General features: G+C 42.7%; 1 protein-coding gene across 1 annotated transcript in view; it reads left to right on the top strand.

The window, feature by feature from the left end:
• GALNT9 (polypeptide N-acetylgalactosaminyltransferase 9) overlaps positions 1-12,230 on the top strand; it is a 415,119-nt gene extending 402,889 nt beyond the window's left edge. Inside the window, exon 11 of the mRNA XM_077461741.1 lies at positions 10,863-12,230. Coding sequence (XP_077317867.1) covers positions 10,863-11,009 — 147 coding nt within the window. The 3' untranslated portion in view covers positions 11,010-12,230. The remainder of the gene's footprint in view (positions 1-10,862) is intronic.
• The last annotated feature ends 8,686 nt before the right edge of the window (positions 12,231-20,916 follow it).

Raw genomic sequence — 20,916 nt, forward strand, 5'->3', positions numbered from 1 at the left:
CTGTGACCTATGTAAATTCCCTCAACTCACAAATGCTCACCATTCCCCCCCCCCCCCCCTGTCTTCTCCTCTCTTGCAGCCAGTGCAATATTCCCCTTGTTTCCAAGGAAATTTTGGCTTTGCATACACTTTAAATACTAATATTTTAAAGTACTGTATGGAATTGTGTGCCCCACAAATCAACCACCCCAATACCACCCACACAGTAACAATCTGATCAATCCTGATAGTATGGAAAACCAAAATAACTGAAGCATGGAAAATTTTGGCTGTGGACCCTTTATTTCAGGTACTTATTTAGTGCAGTCAATTTACGCAGCGCTTTACACATATATCGAACATTCACATCAGTCCCTGCCCTCAATGAGCTTACAATCTAAGGTCCCAAACATAGTTATATAGTTACATAGTTATTCAGGTTGAAAAAAGACACAAGTCTATCCAGTTCAACCACAAAAAAATAAAAAATAAATAAAATAATATCATACAATCCTATATACCCAATTCTATATCCACAGTTGATCCAGAGGAAGGCAAAAAACCCCAGCAGAGCATGATCCAATTTGCTAAAGCAGGGGAAAAATTCCTTCCTGATCCCCCAAGAGCCAATCGGATTTTCCCCGGATCAACTTTACTTATAAATGTTAGTACCCAGTTATATTATGTACACTTAGGAAATAATCCAGGCCTTTCTTAAAGCAATCCACTGAGCTGGGCAGAACCACCTCTGCAGGGAGTCTATTTTACATTTTCACGGCTCTTACTGTGAAGAAACGTTTCCATATTTGGAGATGAAATCTCTTTTCCTCTAGACGTGAAGACTGCCCCCTTGTCCTCTTTGTTGACTGTAAAGTGAATAACTCAACACCAAGTTCACTATATGGATCCCTTATGTATTTGTACATGTTGATCATATCCCCCTTAATCTCCTCTTATCAAGAGAGAATAAATTCAGTTCCTCTAATCTTTCCTCATAGCTGAGCTCCTCCATGCCTCTTATCAGTTTGGTTGCCCTTCTCTGCACTTTCTCCAATTCCCCGATATCCTTTTTGAGAACTGGTGCCCAAAACTGAACTGCACATTCCAGATGAGGTCTTACTAATGATTTGAACAGGGGCAAAATTATATTTCTCTCTCTGGAATCCATACCTCTCTTAATACAAGAAAGGACTTGGCATTGCATGCTATTATTGAGCTTATGATCTACCAAAACCCCCAGATCCTTCTCCATTATGGATCCCCCAGTTGTACTCCCCCTAGAATGTATGATGCATGCATATTCTTATCCCCAAGTGCATAACTTTACGTTTATCAACATTAAACCTCATCTGCCACATAGTTAAATCTCATCTGCCACACAAACTAACATTCATACATACACATATGAGGGCTAATTTAGACTGGAGCCAATTAACCTACCAACATGTCTTTAGAGTGTGGGAGGAAGCTGAAGTACCCAGAGGTAGCCCACGTAGGCACAGGGAGAACATGCAAACTCCAGACAGGTAGTGCCATGGTAGGGATTCAAACCGATAACCCTAGTGCTGTCAGGCCACTTAGTCACCGTGCTTGAGCCTAAACTAGAATATGGTAACTTTAAAAATGAATTATACTAGGCCTTTACCTGTAAACATTCAGACCAATAACAACATTAAAATTGTAACCAAAACCATCTGTTCAGTCTCTGTGCTCAAGCACCAAACATCTGTACCAACCACCAGGTACCATAGCCATAATGAACATTGTCCACCCACAAGTGGATGACAATACTCCAATGAAGGTAAAGCCACGACAAAGGGAAAGAGAAGAGATATGAGCTTGATTAAGGACAGGATGTAATAACAGTAAAAAAAAAACAGCAGAGAGGATCTGTACTTTATTATACTAATTCAATTAGAGCTCTTCAAGACAGGAGGTAATGCTTACCACCCTCTGAAAAGCTATCTGTGATGGATTGCTTTTCAGAGGGCAGTATTACAGCAGCCGACAGGCATTCAGGAAGCCCTACTGTTGGCTTGCTTTTGCAGTGCAGCCCCATTGTTCTTAAAGTGGAGTTCCACAAAAAAAATGGAACTTCCGCTTTTCGGAATCCTCCCCCCCCTCTGGTGTCACATTTGGTGCCTTTCAAGGGGGTGCAGATACCTGTCTAATAAAGGTATCTTGCTCCCACTTCCTGGCATAGATACCCATGCCACAGCCTCAAGGCTTCACTTCCTGATTCCCTTAGCGAAGATTGCTGTGACAGCACCTAAGAGTCGAGGGACATATCGGCTTCAGGTGCCGACAAGGCGGGCGCCCTGGACAGGTAAGTGTCCATATTTTAAAAGTCAGCAGCTGCAGTATTTGTCGGTATACTGAAGCCGATACTGCAAATGCCAAACTGACAGCATTTTCCAAATGTTGGAATTGTTTAACTTTTTTTCTCTTCTTTGTCATATTTTTATTCTTTATTTACATTTTCTTTTTCTTTTTTTTTAATCTTTATTAGTAAAGGAGGGGTTTACTGTGCGGATGCCCTGTTGCTAATTTGGGCAGTATTCATTTATGGCACACAGAAAAAAATCAGTTGGAAGCTGTACATTTGTTCACTATGTAGATCCCTGCATAGACCATTGAGAACCACCAATGATTTTATATTCAGCACTGCCTCTGTCTTCCGTCCTTTTAAACAGCAGAAAGCAAACCGGTATTCTCTGATGACTGATAGAAACAGGCAGTAGAGGACCCCTATTATGATAACATTTTCAGCAATCGCATGTTCCGTAATCTCTAGCCTTTACAACTGTGTTATTGACAATGCGGGAAAACCCCCGGTGATCAATACAATTTCAGCATTTGCTAGTCTAATGTAGTCAGACAAATGAAACCCGATATCTGATTAGGAGCTCTGGGATCCAACACATCATCACTCTTTGCACATATTAATAAACAGGCAATATGTTCATTCACTAGGGGTTATTTAGCAGCAATATACAAATGTGCATTGACCATGCAACAGCCAGCACTCAGATCTATAGGATCTAATGCACAATTATAAAAAATACATTCAAACGTCTTCTTGCCTTCTGTACTTTACATGGTTATTTTCTGGTTATCGCTGCTTAACACAAATACAGTATACCAAGAAGTAAACTACAAGCTGTTGACGAGATGGCATTATACCCCAGCGGTCCTACACAAGACGTTTCCACAAACGTCACCTCTTTGCTGGAGGGGATGTGGGGAACAAGCCACACATGCTCATATTTGGTGGTACTATCCATTCATCTGGCCCTACTGGCTAACCATTCTACACTGGGTGAAAGAGATCCTAGGTTATGAGATACCCAATGACCCATGGGTCATACTCTTCCATTGTACAGGCTCACCAGCAGGGTCTTATAAAAAATCAATGACTCCACATTTGCTCAACGCAGCAAAAGCACTTATCCCGCGTTACTGGAAACAAACAACCATACCCTCTCTACAGCAATGGTTGCTAGAGGTAGACCGAACATATCATTTAGAAGATCTCACTTACTCCCTTCGGAATAGGTTGGATCTGGTGAAAAATATATTTTCCTGCTGGTTCACCTTTAAATGAACATCTGTATATATGGACATTATGTCTCAAACTGGGTGAGATAGGGTGCTTGCATAATTCTTTTTTATTTTTTTTATAAGGACTAAGAGTGGACCGAGGCAGAAGCCAACACCCTTCTCCTCCCTCCCCCCCCCCCCCCCCCCCAGATTATCCTTACCCTTTGCTCTCTTTCTCTCTTTTATTCCCCCACTTGCTCTCTATTCTCTTGGTTTTGTAAAGACCAACCGTTTTTACGAGAGACCTTGTAATAGTTCTTTAGTTGACTAAACCTTATGTTGGTGAATGGCCTCTAAGGTACGGTTCCTATGTTGGGACCCATAATAGATAGTTAATGCCAAGTCACTAGTGGCTTGGTTTTTCACGCCTTGTCAACCGACAATTGTTGTCCATGTCTCTCATTCTATACTATGTATACAATGTTTTGTTTCTTTTCCAATAAACACAAATTAAACAAAAAAAAAAACAGTATACCAGTCAAGATATTGCTTGTGAGTTAATGTTCATGGTTTTTGCATGATAGCACTTCTTGGGTTCACTTAGGCTGGCCATACATTATATAATTTTCTTGTATGATTTACCAAAACCATATAACATAAGGTCAAGCCTAAACACTTTTAATGTGTATGCAATCAGACAGGCCCTTAACCACTTCAACTCCAGAAGGTTTTAACCCCTGAATGACAGGCCATTTTTTGCAATACGGCACTAGGTTACTTTATCTGACAATTGTGCAGTCATGCAACACTGTACCCAAATAAAATTGATGTTCTTTTTTACACACAAATAGAGCTTTCTTTTGGTGGTATTTGATCAACTTTTTTATTTTTTGCGCTATAAACAAAAATAGAGCGACAATTTGGAAAAAATAAAAATATTCTTTATATTCTTTACTTTCTGCTATAAAATATATCCAATAAATAAAAAATAAAAAAATCTAATGTCTTCATCAATTTAGGCCAATATGTATTCGGCTACACATTTTTGGTAACAAAAAACTCAATAAGCTTATATTGGTTGGTTTGCATAAAAGTTATAGCATCTACAAAATAGGAGATATATTTAAGGCATTTTTATTTATTTATTTTTTTACTTGTTGATTAGCGATTTTTAGCGGGACTGCAACATTGCGGCCGACAGATTGGACACCTAGCTGACACTTTTGACACTTTTTTGGGAACCAGTGACATTATTACAGTGATCAGTGCTAAAAATATTCACTGACACAGCATAAATGACACTGGCAGGGAAGGGGTTAACATCAGGAGCGATCAAAGGGTTAACAGTGCTCCCTCTGTGTGTTTCTAACTGTCTGGGGGGATGGGCTCACTGCATGGACACTCTGATCCATGTTTCTTATTAGCAGGAACAATAGATCAGACTGTCCATGCCTGACAGCACTGCGGTCTGCTTGTTTACATCAGTAGATCGCCATTCCTTCTCTGCGGGGAGAGATCACGGGTGGCCGGCAGACATTGTGTCCACTGAGCCCGCTTATTGGCTCTCCTTGTGACCTATCAACATGTGCCCCCCCTCCCCCCCAGTGGAATTTGACAAAAACAAGTACAGGTATGTGACTTTTCCTAATAGAGACTCCTTGCCACAGTATATGTACTGGATAAACTACACAGTTGAAGGTAAATCTAAGGGAAATGAAACAAGAAAATTGTATAATGTATGGCCAGTCTTGGCTTTAGAGATGAGTACATTTTCTGATAGGAGTGTTTGGCGCTTTCCTTGATCAAAAGACTGAATTGTGTTGAAGTTCCATACTTGGCTCAGATGGGAAAAAAAAAACATCATCTTTATAAATCTGCCTGTTCCACAAAGATATTACATTACAACACACGCCAAAGCAGTGCCTATATTACATAAACATACAGTAACCCTGCTGTCTGAGCATCTCTTTCCTAAATTCTGTTCCATAAGCATTGATTGCAAACTTATATCTAAGGACAATGACAAATTTGTGTGGCCATTGGTTTTTGAGTATTGATGAGCAAATCTACCCAGGTTTAGTTTTTCACAGGTTGGGCAAACCCTGTTCGAAATTCAGAGAATCTGATAAGAGGGGGAATCGCAATTAATTCTAAATGGACTGATTACAACTAATAGGAAAACTACTGTCAATAAGGTCAGTGTTATGCCGCGTACACACGAGCGGACTTTTCAACATACTAGGTCCGACGGTCTTCCCGACTGACTTTCGGCGGAGTTCCGATGGACTTTCCGAACTAACAGGCTTGGCCACACACAAGCGCACCACGTGATGACATACGAATGGACTAGAATAAGGAAGTTCATAGCCAATAGCTACCCTAGTGTCAGTTTTCGTCCATCGGACTAACATACAGACAAACTGATTTTTCGACCGGACTCGAGTCGAGAAAAATTTGAAACGTTCTAAATCTAAAGTCCATTTGATTTTTCGACAGCAAAGGTCAGATGAAGCCCACACACGATCTAATTGTCTGCCGTATTCGTTCCGTTGGACCTTTGCTGTCAAAAAGTCCGGCTGTGTGTACACGGCATTATAGTGAGTGGTGGTTTAGATGCACAATGCTCTTGTTTTTTGCCAGTAGTTTGCTGACGCTGTGCCTGTTCTAGCTTTGACTGGTAGATATAATTGGCCAGTAGTTTGCTGAGGGCGCCCTTGTTCTCACTGCTATAAAACCATTCTGCCGCTAACCAATTTCTAAAACCTATCATTAAAAATTAGGAGGCTGCAGATGATACAGCAGTGTAAAATTTGCCAGTAGTGGGGCATTTTTAACCGCTTCAATTGCACGGTCATGCGACGTTGCACCCAAACAAAATTGACATCCTTTTTTTCCCACAAATAGAGCTTTCTTTTGGTGGTATTTGATCACCCCTGCGTTTTTAATTTTTTGCGCTATAAACAAAAAAAGGCCATCAATTTTGAAAAAAAACCATTATTTTTTACTTTTTGCTATAATATATATCCCCCAAAAATATATAAAAAAAAGATTGTTTTCCTCAGTTTAGGCCGATATGTATTCTTCTACATATTTTTGATTAAAAAAAATCACAATAAACGAATATTGATTGGTTTGCCCAAAAGTTTTAGCATCTACAAAATAGGGCATAGTTTTATGGCATTTTTGTTATTCTTTTTTTTTTCATTAGTAATGGTGGCGATCTGTGATTTTTATTGGGACTGCGACATTATGGCGGGCACGGACAATTTTGACACATTTTTGGGACTATTGGCATTTTTACAGCGATCAGTGATATAAAAATACATTGATTACTGTAAAAATGTCACTAGCAGGGATTAACCACTAGGGTGCAATCAAGGGGTTAATGTGTTCCCTATTGTGTGTTCTAATTGAAGGGGGAGGGGACTGTGTAGGGAAAGAGATAGATTGCTGTTCATCTCAGTTTACACACACAGATCCCAGTTCTCTGTGTGTCCAGAGCGATCGTGGGAGCCTGTCGATGATTGCGACTGCCGGGCACACACATTGGCTCCGTCGACAAGCAGGGGGTGCCCGCGCATGCGCCCCCTAATGGCCACAGGGCAAAGCGACGTTGGTCGGCAAGTGGTTAATAGGGAAAACCAGTACAGGTCTGCTACAAGAATTACAATACTTTGAATGATACAGCGGGGCAGGGGCGGCTCATCCATTAAGGGTGCATGGGCACCGCCCCCCCCATCCATGTGTCTAGCCCATTTCAGGACACTGGGTGCATGAATTACAGTGGAGAGGGTGTTTTTTTGAAGCACCTGATTAGAGCCAGAGGCTCTAATAGACTTCAAAATAGGGTGGGCTCGAGGCTCAGAGAATGTGAACAGAGCCCACTCAGGTGTGTTACAACAGTGAATGAATATTCACTATTGTAACATTGATCCTTCTCCCGGCCAATCGGGGGGCATTTTTTTTAGATCCATCACCTGATTGGCTGAAAGAACTATTGGACGCGATGGAGGAGAGGACACAATCCACTACTCACCTAGATGGGGTAAGTGCCGGACCGACTGGCAGACAGCGGGGGGAGGTGCTGCCGGCTGCTCGGGGGGGTTGGTGATTGTTTCTGCCCGCCAAAAAAAAACACCAGCTGCCACTGCAGCAGTGTAATGTAAAATTGCCCAACAGCAAGGCAATTTTAATGAGCAGGGCTAGGCCCAGTTTAATAGAGACATATAGCACTGGTTGGGGGTTTTACTACAAGAATTAAAACACAGTAGAGGAGTAGAGGGTATAGCAGCGGTAAATTGAGCAGCAGGGCAGTTTTAATCAGGAATTATAGGCATGTGTCTAAATTCTATTTTCACTATGGTGAAAATAGATGTGGTAAATGTGAGTGTTATGCCCCGTACACACGATTGGATTTTCCGACAACAAATGTTGGATGTGAGCTTGTTGGAGTCAAGTCCGACTGTGTGTATGCTCCATCGAACATCTGTTGTCGGACTTTCCTCCAACAAATGTTGGATAGTAGGTTCTCACATTTTCCGCCAACAAATGTTTGTTGTCAGACTTTCTGATCGTGTGTACACAAGTCCACGTATGCTTTGAATCAAGTACAAGCCAGATATGTAACTGGTGTAGCACTAACCCCCGAAGGAGCTGCTGGTTATTTTTGGGCTTACCGTTACCTTCCGTTCTCCTTTTGCACGTCTAGGGGATGTCCCGTGGTAGATGGCCCAGTAACTTGAGACTGACAATAGATCCACTTGAATGGATTTTATTTGCAAACTCAGACAATTTAACAGTCTTTCAACTTGGGACCAGAGGGTTGGAAAAGGAAGTTCAGGTACTCTTAATGTCAAAGTCCAAAAACGTTAAAGAACTGGCTTACTTTGACTGCATCCAGAGAATAGCCATTCGCAGCTGGATGATCACTCAGGTTGGACAGTCCCTCTCTCACAAGGCCTAGTAGCCAACTTGGTGCTTACTCAGGAACAAAGTCTTTGTCACAGAACATGTAGGGAAACTAATCTTTAGAACACTTGTAGGATACCTGGATCTTTCAGCCCGCTTGGCGATATCCACAAGAACTGAATTCTCTCGGTTACTTCAGCCCTTTCAGGCCAGAGACGGCACCCAACCACCTCAGAATCCTCCTTTAGTTTCCTTGCCTCGGGCTAGCCAGCCCAGAGACATTAAAGTTGGGTGGATCCTCACCCCAAGCCATAGCCTTCCTGGGGGCTGGTCAGGAGGACCAGGACCATGTAATCAGCACATCATACTGGACTGGAACCCCGAATCACGTGATGTTCGCATCTTAAATACCCTCTTCCAGAGGGCACAGCGAAAGGGCCACTCCCACTGACCTGGCTCCGAAAGAGAGTAACTTAAGCACCTAACTAGACCATAGATCCATGCCTGCCACAAGAGACAGTGCCCCCTGTGGCCAGGCTCAACATCTCACAGTCCAGTCAGACTGATGCAGAGGTCCAATTTAGACAAATAAACCCAAACCAAACTGCAGTTTAGGTAAAGTTTAACTTTGAAAAATGCATAGCGCGTGCTCTTCAGGATCTGCCGCTACACTAGAATTTGTAATAGAGATATCACATCCATCTTGTACGTCACTACGTTCGTAATTGTTGGCCAACATTTGTGTGACCGTGTGTATCCAAGACAAGTTGGAGCCAACATCCTTCAAACAAAAATCCATGGATTGTTGTCGGAAAGTCTGATCGTGTGTACGGGGCACTATAGTGTGAGGGGGTTTAGATGCTCACTGCTCTTGCACTTAGTTTTTGGTTTTGTTTTTTTCCATCAATGAAGTTGCATGAAGCAAACTAAAGGCAGCTTCAAGAAAAGATAGTCAAGACCAAGTAAAAGCTGCCCTTTACACACCCCAAACTTATCAACATAACAAAACCCACAAAAGACATGAATACCCCCAAAAACAATACTACTCCTGAAACAAAAACCTGCTTTTTTTATTTTATATGGGATAGCAGCCAAAAGTGACCTCCAACCTTAAAAGAGCCACAAAATAAAATTAAAAACAAAAACCTTTGTCAGCTTTCCCTAGTTTTTCCCTACAGCCGCTCCAATATACTAACACGATGGCTGCTCAAAGTTCATGCAGTGCGATATGTTTTTTTTCAATTCTACACATAAATTCGCCAGGACCGCAAATCTCAAACCCACAGGATTAGCCCCTATGGTAATAGCAAACCCAAACATTCTTCGTATTACAGAGTACAGATGTCAAGCCTTTTTGATGACTACTTAAAATAAGTAAAACATTTCCATATCTTCATACATTAATGCTCTGCATGTAACTAACCACTGATAGGATGAAATTAATAAATCACCCCTTGCATATAAGGCACAATATGTAACTGTCTAACCAAAAAAAACAAGGAGACTGAGGGAATTGTCACTAAAGGGCCATATACAATGATATTGGGAAGTATGTAGAGAACTTTGATTAGCTTCAATTATTTTTACTTGACCAAGCCCATCACTAAAATATGTAAGTAGCGTTTCATTTTAAATGTTATAGAATAGAATATATATTTTACAAAAATATACTGACACCATTGCATCCTATTTGATCGGTGTAATTATGCACCCTTTTATTGCCCACATGTTGATTGCTAGGGTATGGTCCAGGGCCCTACCACCACCAGTTCAGGAGTGGATAACAGCCATCAATCATACATTGCCTTATAAGAAAGACATTTGTGTATACCCATGGAGCTTGCCTGGCTAAATATTATAAGATATGAGATAGGTGGCTAGATCAAGCTTCTACCTGCATCAATGATAATGTTGAGAATGCATAAGTGCTGACTATACAAGTTCATTGCTTTCTTTTCTTTATGTATACACCACAAGTACTGTTCTGTATTTTATTACTTATCTGTACTTCACATTTTGGAATATACTGTGCATATGTAACACTAGTCTTGGCAACCTTTGCTGAGTGTAACGCATGGTTGGATTTCATGTTGTAAGATAATCTTGGGTCTTACTCCTTATGGCTATTTGGTTTGTTTCACATGGGTACCCTTCCCGGTTTTGTTTTGCTTTGTGATACTGTGTACCACCATTCAATGAATTGGTTTTGTGTTATATGTCTCCCTTTTTTTTTTAAAGAGTTTATTTTATTTTGAAAAAAAAAGCATGCACCACCCCACACGGCTCCCTAATGAGGTACTCTACAATTTGTAAAGCACATGTGGTTTTAGGACAAGCTGTTGTCTGATTTTTTCTTTATTCAGACTGTAAAACATAAAACCATATATTAGAAGTACATACACTATCATACAATATTTGTTTTGTCTTTTATGCAGAATAGCCCTATTGTCAGCAAAGACACAGGTCGTTGCCTGGAGGTGGAGATGTCAAAGGATGCTAACTTTGGACTAAGACTGGTGGTACAGAGGTGTTCAGGACAGAAATGGATTATAAGAAACTGGATAAAACATGGACGGAATTGATACCTATATTATGAAGAGGTGCTCAACCCAGACCTGGAATACACATAAAGGAATGCCTTCTTGGTTACACAAGGAAAGGGGACATTCCCTACCATCTGCTCATAGACCACTGAACATAACATGATAATAGTCTTTCCACCTGGTGGATTGACTGTCATGGATCTTGTCTGGAGACATCAAATGGTTGAGTCAGACGGAGCCCTTTGAAAATGGAGATTTATATGATGAGAAGAATCTAAGCTTGTACTTTGGGAGGATAGCATGGAAAGGATTCTTACTGCTGGTAGATTTTGTGTTACAGACTGGTGCACAACTCCTACAATGAATTATCATGTGCCTTTTTAAATTGTACTTCCTACACAACAGAACAGGACATCCCTCACATTAGCATGTGTGATTATTTGTGCTAAATAATATGTAAATAAGATGCAAATGTAAGGCAGCAATAATCACCAATGGGCAAGGAATCTGTTTCCTGGTAATGGAAGGAAAAAGGTCTGAAGTGTCTTTAATGCAGATACTGTTCAAAACAAATAGACAACAATAAGTTCCTAAAATACTAAAACGTATAAACGCCCACGGATAGAGAAACATCTTTCTCCTTTTAGTTGAAACTTAAACAGAATACACACAGTGGCATTTACTATGTGCCTCTCCTGTATCTCTATAATTTTTAAACATCAGTATCACTCTACTACTCCGTGTCTCTAGATGCAAGTCCTTAATTTAGTCATCAGTGTTGTGCCACATGAAAGCTCAATCAATATTCAACTGACACAATAATTGATGCACTAGGGATAAAGAATAAGCTTCAATTAGTATATTAACATCAATTAGCATGTCTCATGGAAACTATTTTGGTATAGACAAAAAGTAAATATACAAAAAAGATAATTTAATAAACTCTCTGAGTATGATGTCTGAGTTTTAATAAACGCAGATATTACCTTGATTAAACTGTTTTAGCTTAAATAAAAGCATTAAAGGGTGCTTTTTTAGCTTTTACTATACAAATGATAAAAAAGTGTCTTTTCAGCCTTTATACACTTGTCCAATGGAGATTATTGTGTGATCATTTTTCACTTTTCTGGAGATAAAGTTGTAATTCACGCTGCCTGGACTGGTATATGAATTGCCGGAGAGGGTATTTTAAAACAAAATGTTATTTGGGTTATCCTTTCCATCCCTGAAACTCTTCAAATAATTAAAATGTCTACCGGAGATTGTGTCCTGCCAAAATTTATTAAGTAAAGGTACAGATGACTTACTAAGTGGGTTTGGGAAAGGAATGATCTCATGGCAGTGATTTTTTCTACCTGGCTAAAAGGAGGACTCAGGTGGCATACGATAACATCACAACAATTTTGTAGCTGATGCTGTGACTTTTTAAATGGCTTCAGGGTGGTCTGGCAGAATATTTTGTTATTGCACCTGTCATGTACTATAAAAAAAAAAGAGTCTACTACTGGTCTAAAACAGCCTGAGTAACATCTAAAGTGTTGTGTATAGTTATCTGTGCATATTCTCCACAGGATAACAGCTATAATCTATGGACCTCATAAATATGTAAATATGCCCAGAACATGGCAATTTTTACACTGACATGTATAAAGATGGGGAAATAAAACAACCTTTTGAAGCCTTTGATGTGCCAGGATCACAAAGACCCATATTTCAAGGTACTCATGTTTCCAGAACTTCAGCTTTTACTGAAATGTACTCCACATTTTCTGAATGTTTAAAGTGTGATTTCTGTACATTTTCAGATGAATGATTTTGAGCAAAGATTACTGATCAATCCTTACAGTAATGTAGGAGTCTGGATTTCATAAAGCAAATATGTCAATTGGAGAAAATCACAGGAGCTACTGTATGTGGTATTTTAGTTTTGTTGCTATCAGTTTATAAAGCCTTTTTTATGAATATAATACACAGAGGCTGATTTGCTAAAGGATTTGAGAATGTTCACAGAATACATTGTGTGAATATTCACTTCAATTATGCAATTGTGCAGGTGAAATAAATAATCAAGTATTTGCTTTTCACGTGATTGAATAGTTGAAGCAAATATTCACTCATTTTATTGTGTGAATATTCTCAACTCTTTTAGCCCTTGTACACACAGTCGGAGATTCCGACGGAATGTGTCCTATCAGACCGTTTTGTCAGATATTCCGACTGTGTGTGGTCTCCATCGGACTGTTTCCGCCGGAATATCCGACGGACCAACTTTTCCAACTTGCCGGTAAAATTTTCAGACAAAATGCTCCGATCGGACATACTCCGATCATGTGTAGCCTACTCCGACGGACAAAGTGCCACGCATGCTCAGATCAAATTCCTAGACCAAAGCTATTGGCTACTAGCCTGAATGTAGTCCCGTCGTAACGAAATAACATCATCACGTTATGTACAATTGGATTTTCTGACAACTTTGTCCGACCGTGTGTATGCAACAGTTTCGGACAAAATCCGTCGGACAAAATCCAACGGATTTGGTTGTCAGAATGTCCGACTGTGTGTACAAGGACTTAATATGTCAGCATCATAAAGTTTAATTTGGGTTTTATGGAGCAGTATACATAAGTATTTGTTACACATTCCCCCTGACCATTTGTTTTGCTTTGTGTCTATTAAGGTTATAAGCAAGGAAGCATTATGCCCTGTACACACGGTCGGACATTCCGGCGACAAAGTCCATTGGATTTTTTCAGATGAATTTTGGCCCAAACTTATCTTGCATACACACTGTCGCACAAAGTCATCGCAAAATCTGATCGTTTATAGACAATGGGTCTATAAAGAGGCCAGTAGCCAATAACTTTTTTATTCTGAACATGCGTGGCACTTTGTGCGTCGGAATTGTCTACACATGATCGGAATTTAAACGATCGGATTTTGTTGTCGGAAAATTTTAGATCCAGATCTCAAACTTTGTGTGTCTGAAATTCCGACACACAAGGTCGGTTTTTCAGACAACACAGTCCGATCACACATTTTCCATCAGAAAGTCCAATCGTGCGTACAGGGCATAAGAAAAAAAATGCTGTGGTGTAAGAATGTTTGCTTTTTTTAACAGTTATGCCGCATACACACGATGAGACTTTCTGGCAGACTTGGTCCGGCGGACAATCCACCAGACTCTGCAGCGGAGGTCTGCCGGGCTTTCCGAACGAGCGGACTTGCACACACATGAACGGACCTAGTCTGCCGGACTTCCCATCGGACTTTTGGTGGATGTACGACAGACTTTCAAAATGAACGGACTTGCCCACACATGGACTAAAGTCCGTTCATTTTGAATGTGACTCCAGGTACGGTGGGACTAGAGAAGGAAGTCAATCTTGCCGCTTTCATCAGCGAGATTGACACCTTGTGAGCCCCGTTGCCTGGTATGGGTTTTAAGGGTAACCCCTATGCTGAAAAACGGCATGGGTGTCCCCCGAAAGTCCATACCAGACCCTTATCCGAGTACGCAGCTTGGGCGGTCAGGAAAGGGGTGGGGACGGGTGAGCGCCCCCCTGAACCTTACCAGGCCGCATGCTCTCAACATGGGGGGGTGCTTTGGGGTAGAGGGACACCCTGCGTCCACGGGACTTTGGGGAAGAAAAAGTCAGCTGGAGCCCACACGCGATCTAATTGTCCGACGGACTCTGGTCCACCGGAAAGTCCGATCGCGTGTAAGCGGCAGAAGGCTGCACATTCAATTGCAGTAAAAAACAATTATGATATACACATTTCAACCTCTAAAGTTAGATTTTAAAGGCAACTGTACAAGTATATCAAAGTTAAAAACATAACTTTTTTTGTTTCACATTATTTAAAAAAAATCTTCATGAAATATTTGATTAAATATATAATGATAAAGATTTCATCCAAATTCCTAATTGAATCACCAAATCCCAAGAGAGACGTGGCAGCGACCATGCCTCCTTCTTTTAACCAGCAACTAATGGCCTAAAAAACAAAAAAGTGCTTATTTAGATGCCAAAAAACATGGCATAACAATAGTAAACATTTTAACAAAGATGTGCTATTATAGTAGCCATGGTTTGGGTTGTACAGCAGGACCAAGACTTGTGTAATACCCTTTGTCTGATGCAAAATACCACTTCAAGGGCTGTGTGTGGATTGCAATCTATTTAATTAAATAAAAAGCAGTACGAAGCAAGTTTCACATGAAGATTTGCTATGGTTTTCGTTGTACAGCAGGACCAAGCCTTGTGTAACGTCCCCTTTCTGATAAAAAATACCACTTATCAATGGCTGTGTTTGGATTGTAATCTTTAAGTGGTGGGAGATTAACAGCAATCATCAAAAGATCATCCAAAGTCTCCAGTGTCAGTGATGAACGATAGACTGTCTTTATACTATTTTGGTAGCTAAAGCCACGTTCACATGAGGCGGTTGTTGGGGGAAGTATGGCACAGAAATTGACCAGAGGGAGTATGATGCTGAATTTTTCTTTCTGCTAATTCAATCTTTTCAGAGTCTCATTAAAAGAGAGTCCATTTTGAATGGAGAGTTTTAGGTCCAATCTACTTCTAACAGGTCAATTTTGTCTTAAAACTGATTATCAAAAACATGTTTTGCAATTCTGTGCAACTCAGTCAAAGTTGAGGATATGTGCTTTCTCTGGCCATGACAGGCTGTTAAGTATATTGAAAGATTGTACAATATCTGAGGAGACTAAGGAAAGCCTCAAAATTAAATATCTTTCTGTTTTGGCCAATACAGATTAGCGTATAGACTGAAATTCTCTTTCACCAGCTTCAAGGTTGGTCAGCTGCAGCCCATGTAGTTTTCCATCTTCTGTAAACTTACTAAGAAATTCAAGCTTGTTTTTTCTTTCCCATCAGAAAGATCCTGAAGAGTTTTAACTGCATGTTCTAGTTTGTTTTTTACCTGACAGATCATAAGTTCCTTGTTCTGAAGACCCTCTAACAAAGGTTTCAGCTTGCTATGAAAATCGAATAGAAAATACAAAAGTTTCACAAACTTCAGCTGTTTCAGGTCTTTCAGGATGCCTTTAACTTTAGCAGATTCAGATGATCCCTCAGTTAATATCTGAAAAGCATGCAAGGCCTCAACTTTGCTGCATAACCAGTGCACTGTGTAAATCTTTAATTTTCAAGACGTCCTCACTTAAAGTGTTCGTGAGATCTTTAAGTTGCAGAAGGCAGGGCCGGACTGGGAATAAAAACCAGCCTTGGAAAAAATGTTATACCAGCCCCAGAATTTTTTTTATACCAGCCCCATACCATTATTATACCAGCCCAACAGCATAACGTCATTGTTTTCTTTTTCATGAAAGGCCTCTCCACAGTCCACACACGTCTGACTTCTCCCATGACCCCCATCTTAGCTATACTCCCACTCTTGACTCCTCTCCAAACTCCCTCAAAGACTGCCGACAATGATATGATACAAGAGATGGTCAGAGACTGCAGACATGATACAAGAGATCAATGCAGTCTCACCAGTGCCCATCAAATGCAGCCTCACTGTGCATATAATCACATCCTGACTGTGCCCATAATTGCAGAGAGAGAGAGATATGAATGCTCTGCAGGCAAAAATAAATAAATAAATGCACATTTTTTTTTTTTTATCTGCAACATTTTTTAATTATTATAATAAATTAGTTCACTTTTTATTATGATTTATATTATTATAGTAAATACGGTAAGTTAATTTTTCTCTAAAGAATCCATGAGAGAGAGAGATATAGAGGGGCCGCAATGGTGTCAGAGAGAGGGGGGGCTGCAATGCTGTGTGAGAGAGAGGGGGGTGCAATGGTGAGAGAGAGAGAGGGGGGTGCAATGGTGAGAGAGAGAGGGGGGTGCAATGGTGTGAGAGAGAGAGGGGGTGCAATGGTGAGAGAGAGAGGGGTGCAATAATGAGAGAGAGGGGTGCAATGGTGAGAGAGAGAGAGGGGGTGCAATGGTAATAGAGAGAGGGGGTGCAATGGTGAGAGAGAGGGGGTGCAATGGTGAGAGAGAGAGAGAGGGGGTACAATGGTGAGAGAGAGAGGGGGGTACAATGGTGAGAGAGAGGGGGTGCAATGGTATAAGGGAGAGGGGGTGCAATGGTGTGAGAGAGGGGGGCTGCACTGGTGAGAGAGAGGGGGGCTGCACTGGTTAGAGAGGGGGGCTGCACTGGTGAGAGAGAGAGGGGGCTGCACTGGTGAGAGAGAGAGGGGGCTGCACTGGTGAGGGAGAGAGAGGCGGGCTGCACTGGTGAGGGAGAGAGAGGCGGGCTGCACTGGTGAGGGAGAGAGAGGGGGGGCTGCACTGGTGAGGGAGAGAGAGGGGGGCTGCACTTGAGGGAGAGAGAGGGAGGGCTACACTGGTGAGAGAGGGGGGATGCACTGGTGAGAGAGAGAGGGGGCTGCGCTGGTGAGAGAGAGGGGGGCTGCGCTGGTGAGAGAGAGGGGGGATGCGCTGGTGAGAGAGAGAGGGGGCTGTGCTGGTGAGAGAGAGAGGGGGCTGCACTGGTGAGAGAGAGGGGGCTGCACTGGTGAGAGAGAGAGGGGGGCTGCACTGTAGAGAGAGAGAGGGGGCTGCACTGGAGAGAGAGGGGGGCTGCACTGGAGAGAGAGAGGGGGGGCTGTGCTGGAGAGAGAGAGAGGGGGGCTGCGCTGGTGAGAGAGAGAGAGCGAGAGAGAGGGGTGTGCTGGAGAGAGAGAGAGCTGTGCTGGAGAGAGAGAGAGGGAGGGCTGCGCTGGAGAGAGAGGGGGGCTGCACTGGAGAGAGAGAGGGGGGCTGCACTGGAGAGAGAGAGAGGGGGCCTGCGCTGCAGAGAGAGAGAGAGGGGGCCTGCGCTGGAGAGAGAGAGAGGGGGGGCTGCGCTGGAGAGAGAGAGGGGGGCTGCGCTGGAGAGAGAGAGTGGGGTTGCACTGGAGAGAGAGAGGGGGGCTGCACTGGAGGGAGAGAGGGGGGCTGCACTGGAGAGAGAGAGGGGGGCTGCACTGGAGAGAGAGAGAGGGGCTGCACTGGAGGGAAAGAGAGAGGGGGGCTGCACTGGAGAGAGAGAGAGGGAACTGCACTGGTGAGGGGGAGAGAGAGGGCTGCGCTGGAGAGAGCGAGGGCTGCGCTGGAGAGAGAGAGGGAAGACTGCGCTGGAGAGAGAGGGGGGGTTGCACTGGAGAGAGAGAGGGCTGCGCTACAGAGAGAGAGAGAGGGGGGTCTGCACTGGAGAGAGAGAGAGGGGGTCTGCACTAGAGAGAGAGAGAGGGGGGCTGCACTGGAGAGAGAGAGGGGGGGCTGTACTGGAGAGAGGGGGCAGCACTGGTGAGAGAGAGAGAGGGGGAGCTGCGCTGGTGAGAGAGAGGGGGAGCTGCGCTGGGGAGAGAGAGAGAGGGAACTGCGCTGGAGAGAGAGAGGGGGGTTGCGCTGGAGAGAGAGAGGGAGGCTGCGCTGGAGAGAGAGGGGGGCTGCACTGGACAGAGAGAGGGGGGCTGCACTGGACAGAGAGAGAGGGGGGCTACACTGGAGAGAGAGAGGGGGGCTGCAATGGAGAGAGAGAGAGAGGGGGGCTGCACTGGAGAGAGAGAGAGGGGGGCTGCACTGGAGAGAGAGGGGGGCTGCACTGGAGAGAGAGAGGGGGGGCTGCACTGGAGAGAGAGAGGGGGGCTGCACTGGAGAGAGGGGGGCTGCACTGGAGAGAGAGAGAGGTTATACAGCTTGCAGGCAGCACCTTAATTCTTTGCTCCACGGCAGCCGTTCACTTCTCCTATGCCCTTACGACTGAATACACACTGAGACCAGTGGGCGGTGCTGGCGCCGCACGGGCCAGATGGAAGGAGAAATAAAGCAGCACCACGACGTTCTGACGTTCTCCTGCTCCTCCCATCAGGCACATCACTCCACAGGTTCAGCCTGCAGTTCAGTGGGTGGCGCCGGATCAGAAGTGAAGGCATTGGATGCTGCCAGCGCCGCCGCTGCTCTTTATATTACTGACAGCCAGGCAAGCAGCTCCGATGACCAAAAGCGGCCCTGAGTGCAGATGGCCTACCGGGAAATTTCCCGGTATCCCGGTAGGCCAGTCCGGCCCTGGCAGAAGGCATTTGGCTGAGCAATAATAATATTTAAAAACATGCTGCACCACCTCATCGAATGTTTGTAGGTATGGCATTTCCTTGCAAACATCCAAAATTGCGAGCTGCAAGTGATGAGCCACACAATGTATGCTGATCATCTATGGGCAAACTTCTGGACTGCTAAACCTGACTTGTAGCCATGCTGGCTTGCAGTCCCACCCATTCCCAAGCCTGCAACCCATAAAGAGCCTCTGTAATTAAGATGCAAATTATCCAAAAAGGCAGTCAATCCTTTGAAACAACCTTGGGCTGTAGCATTTTCTAGAGCAAATGTACCCAAAAAATCTGCTTTGACGTCTCCTTCTAAAACATAACAGACATAAATGTTTGCATGTTCAGTGTAGGTTTGATATGCAGATCCGTCAATCATGATGCCAACAAAAGTTTAAGTTTAATGTTTGCCACAAGACATGTTTGCCACAAGACTTTGTCTGATTATTCTTGCAATGAAATGAATGAATTGTTTGCATTGAACATTGCTTCCATATTTCTGCAGAACTGGCACATCTAGTTTGGCACTCAATGTTAATAAATCAGGGAAATCTCGAAATGGCTTTTCACATTTAGCTATGTAATAAGCAATGTTAAACATGTGTGTCATGTGCTGAAACATTGCAGTGTCCATTTTTCTGATACACATAGCTAAAGGTATTTCTTCAGCGTTGCCTCTAGCCTTTGTCTTACCAATATTCTCTTTGTGTTTATTACATTTGTCATGCCATACAAAAGTTTCCCTTTTAAATGGAGCTTTTACACCATTTATCCATTTTTCATCTGAAATTTGGGGGAACCGACTGCAAACTTTATATATATTTGTATCATTTTCCTTGGAGTAAGCAAGCCATGAAAACTGATACAGCCAATGTACACTAAAACAGTGTTTTTTTGCAGTCTTTCCAGCATCACCATCATTTGTCTTTTTAGTTATTACGGCAGTGGAAGTTTGTAGCAAACTACAACTGGCAAATGAATTAGCTATTGATTCATTCTTTCTTTCTATAGGGTTTGACTGAGACTCCACAATAGTAGGTCAATCTTTTTCTTTGAAAAAAAGCTTAAATTTCTCTGTTTCATGTTGCAGTGTAAACAAGGAGACAAAAAAAAAATAAGGAAAAACTCACAGGCACGAGATATAGGTTGAATACTTGAAATAAGGACCACTTTTTTGTATTTTGTCCTAGCTGCAACAGATGACTCAGGCTGAAGAAGATTCTCCATGACATGTGATCATGCTAGTTGCACTGTCAAGGCCGGTCTTGGCTGCCTATAGGTCTTTCTGCTGGCTGAGCCTATTAAACACTGGTCTGCTGGCTGGTCTGATTGATGGCCTGCTTAAAAGGCTGGTCTGCTTGAAGGCAGTTTAACGGCAGTTCAGTTTAATGGCAGTTCAGATTAATGGCAGTTCAGATTGAAGGCTCCTCTGGTGGCTCGGTGTGTCTGCTGGCTGGACTGCCTTTTAGCAGCCTGTCTATGTAGGGCAGAGCACAGCTGCTTGTTTGGTGGGTCTATCCATGCATTACAATTGTGAGGGACCAATGGCAACTCTAGGAAAAAAAACAGGTTGCAGATAAAATGCCACAGTCAAAACTGGGAGGGCACTGATAATTTTCACCACTCCTATGCATAGTCATCTACCAATTTTAGTGAAAATTTTTTTTTTTTTTAAATAAATTAGTAGCTGATGCATAAATGTTCTGTGCTTTGTTATATTCAGAGTGCAGCACTAAAATGACGTTGTTGGCAGAGGCGTAACTAGGGGCCGTTGCTGGGTCTACAAAAGATCTCGGGCTAGAGTCCATAGCAGTG

Source organism: Lithobates pipiens, unplaced genomic scaffold (assembly GCF_037356315.1).
Source record: "Lithobates pipiens isolate NorthernLeopardFrog02 unplaced genomic scaffold, aLitPip1_a1.2 Scaffold_3, whole genome shotgun sequence".
Classification (NCBI taxonomy): Eukaryota; Metazoa; Chordata; class Amphibia; order Anura; family Ranidae; genus Lithobates; species Lithobates pipiens.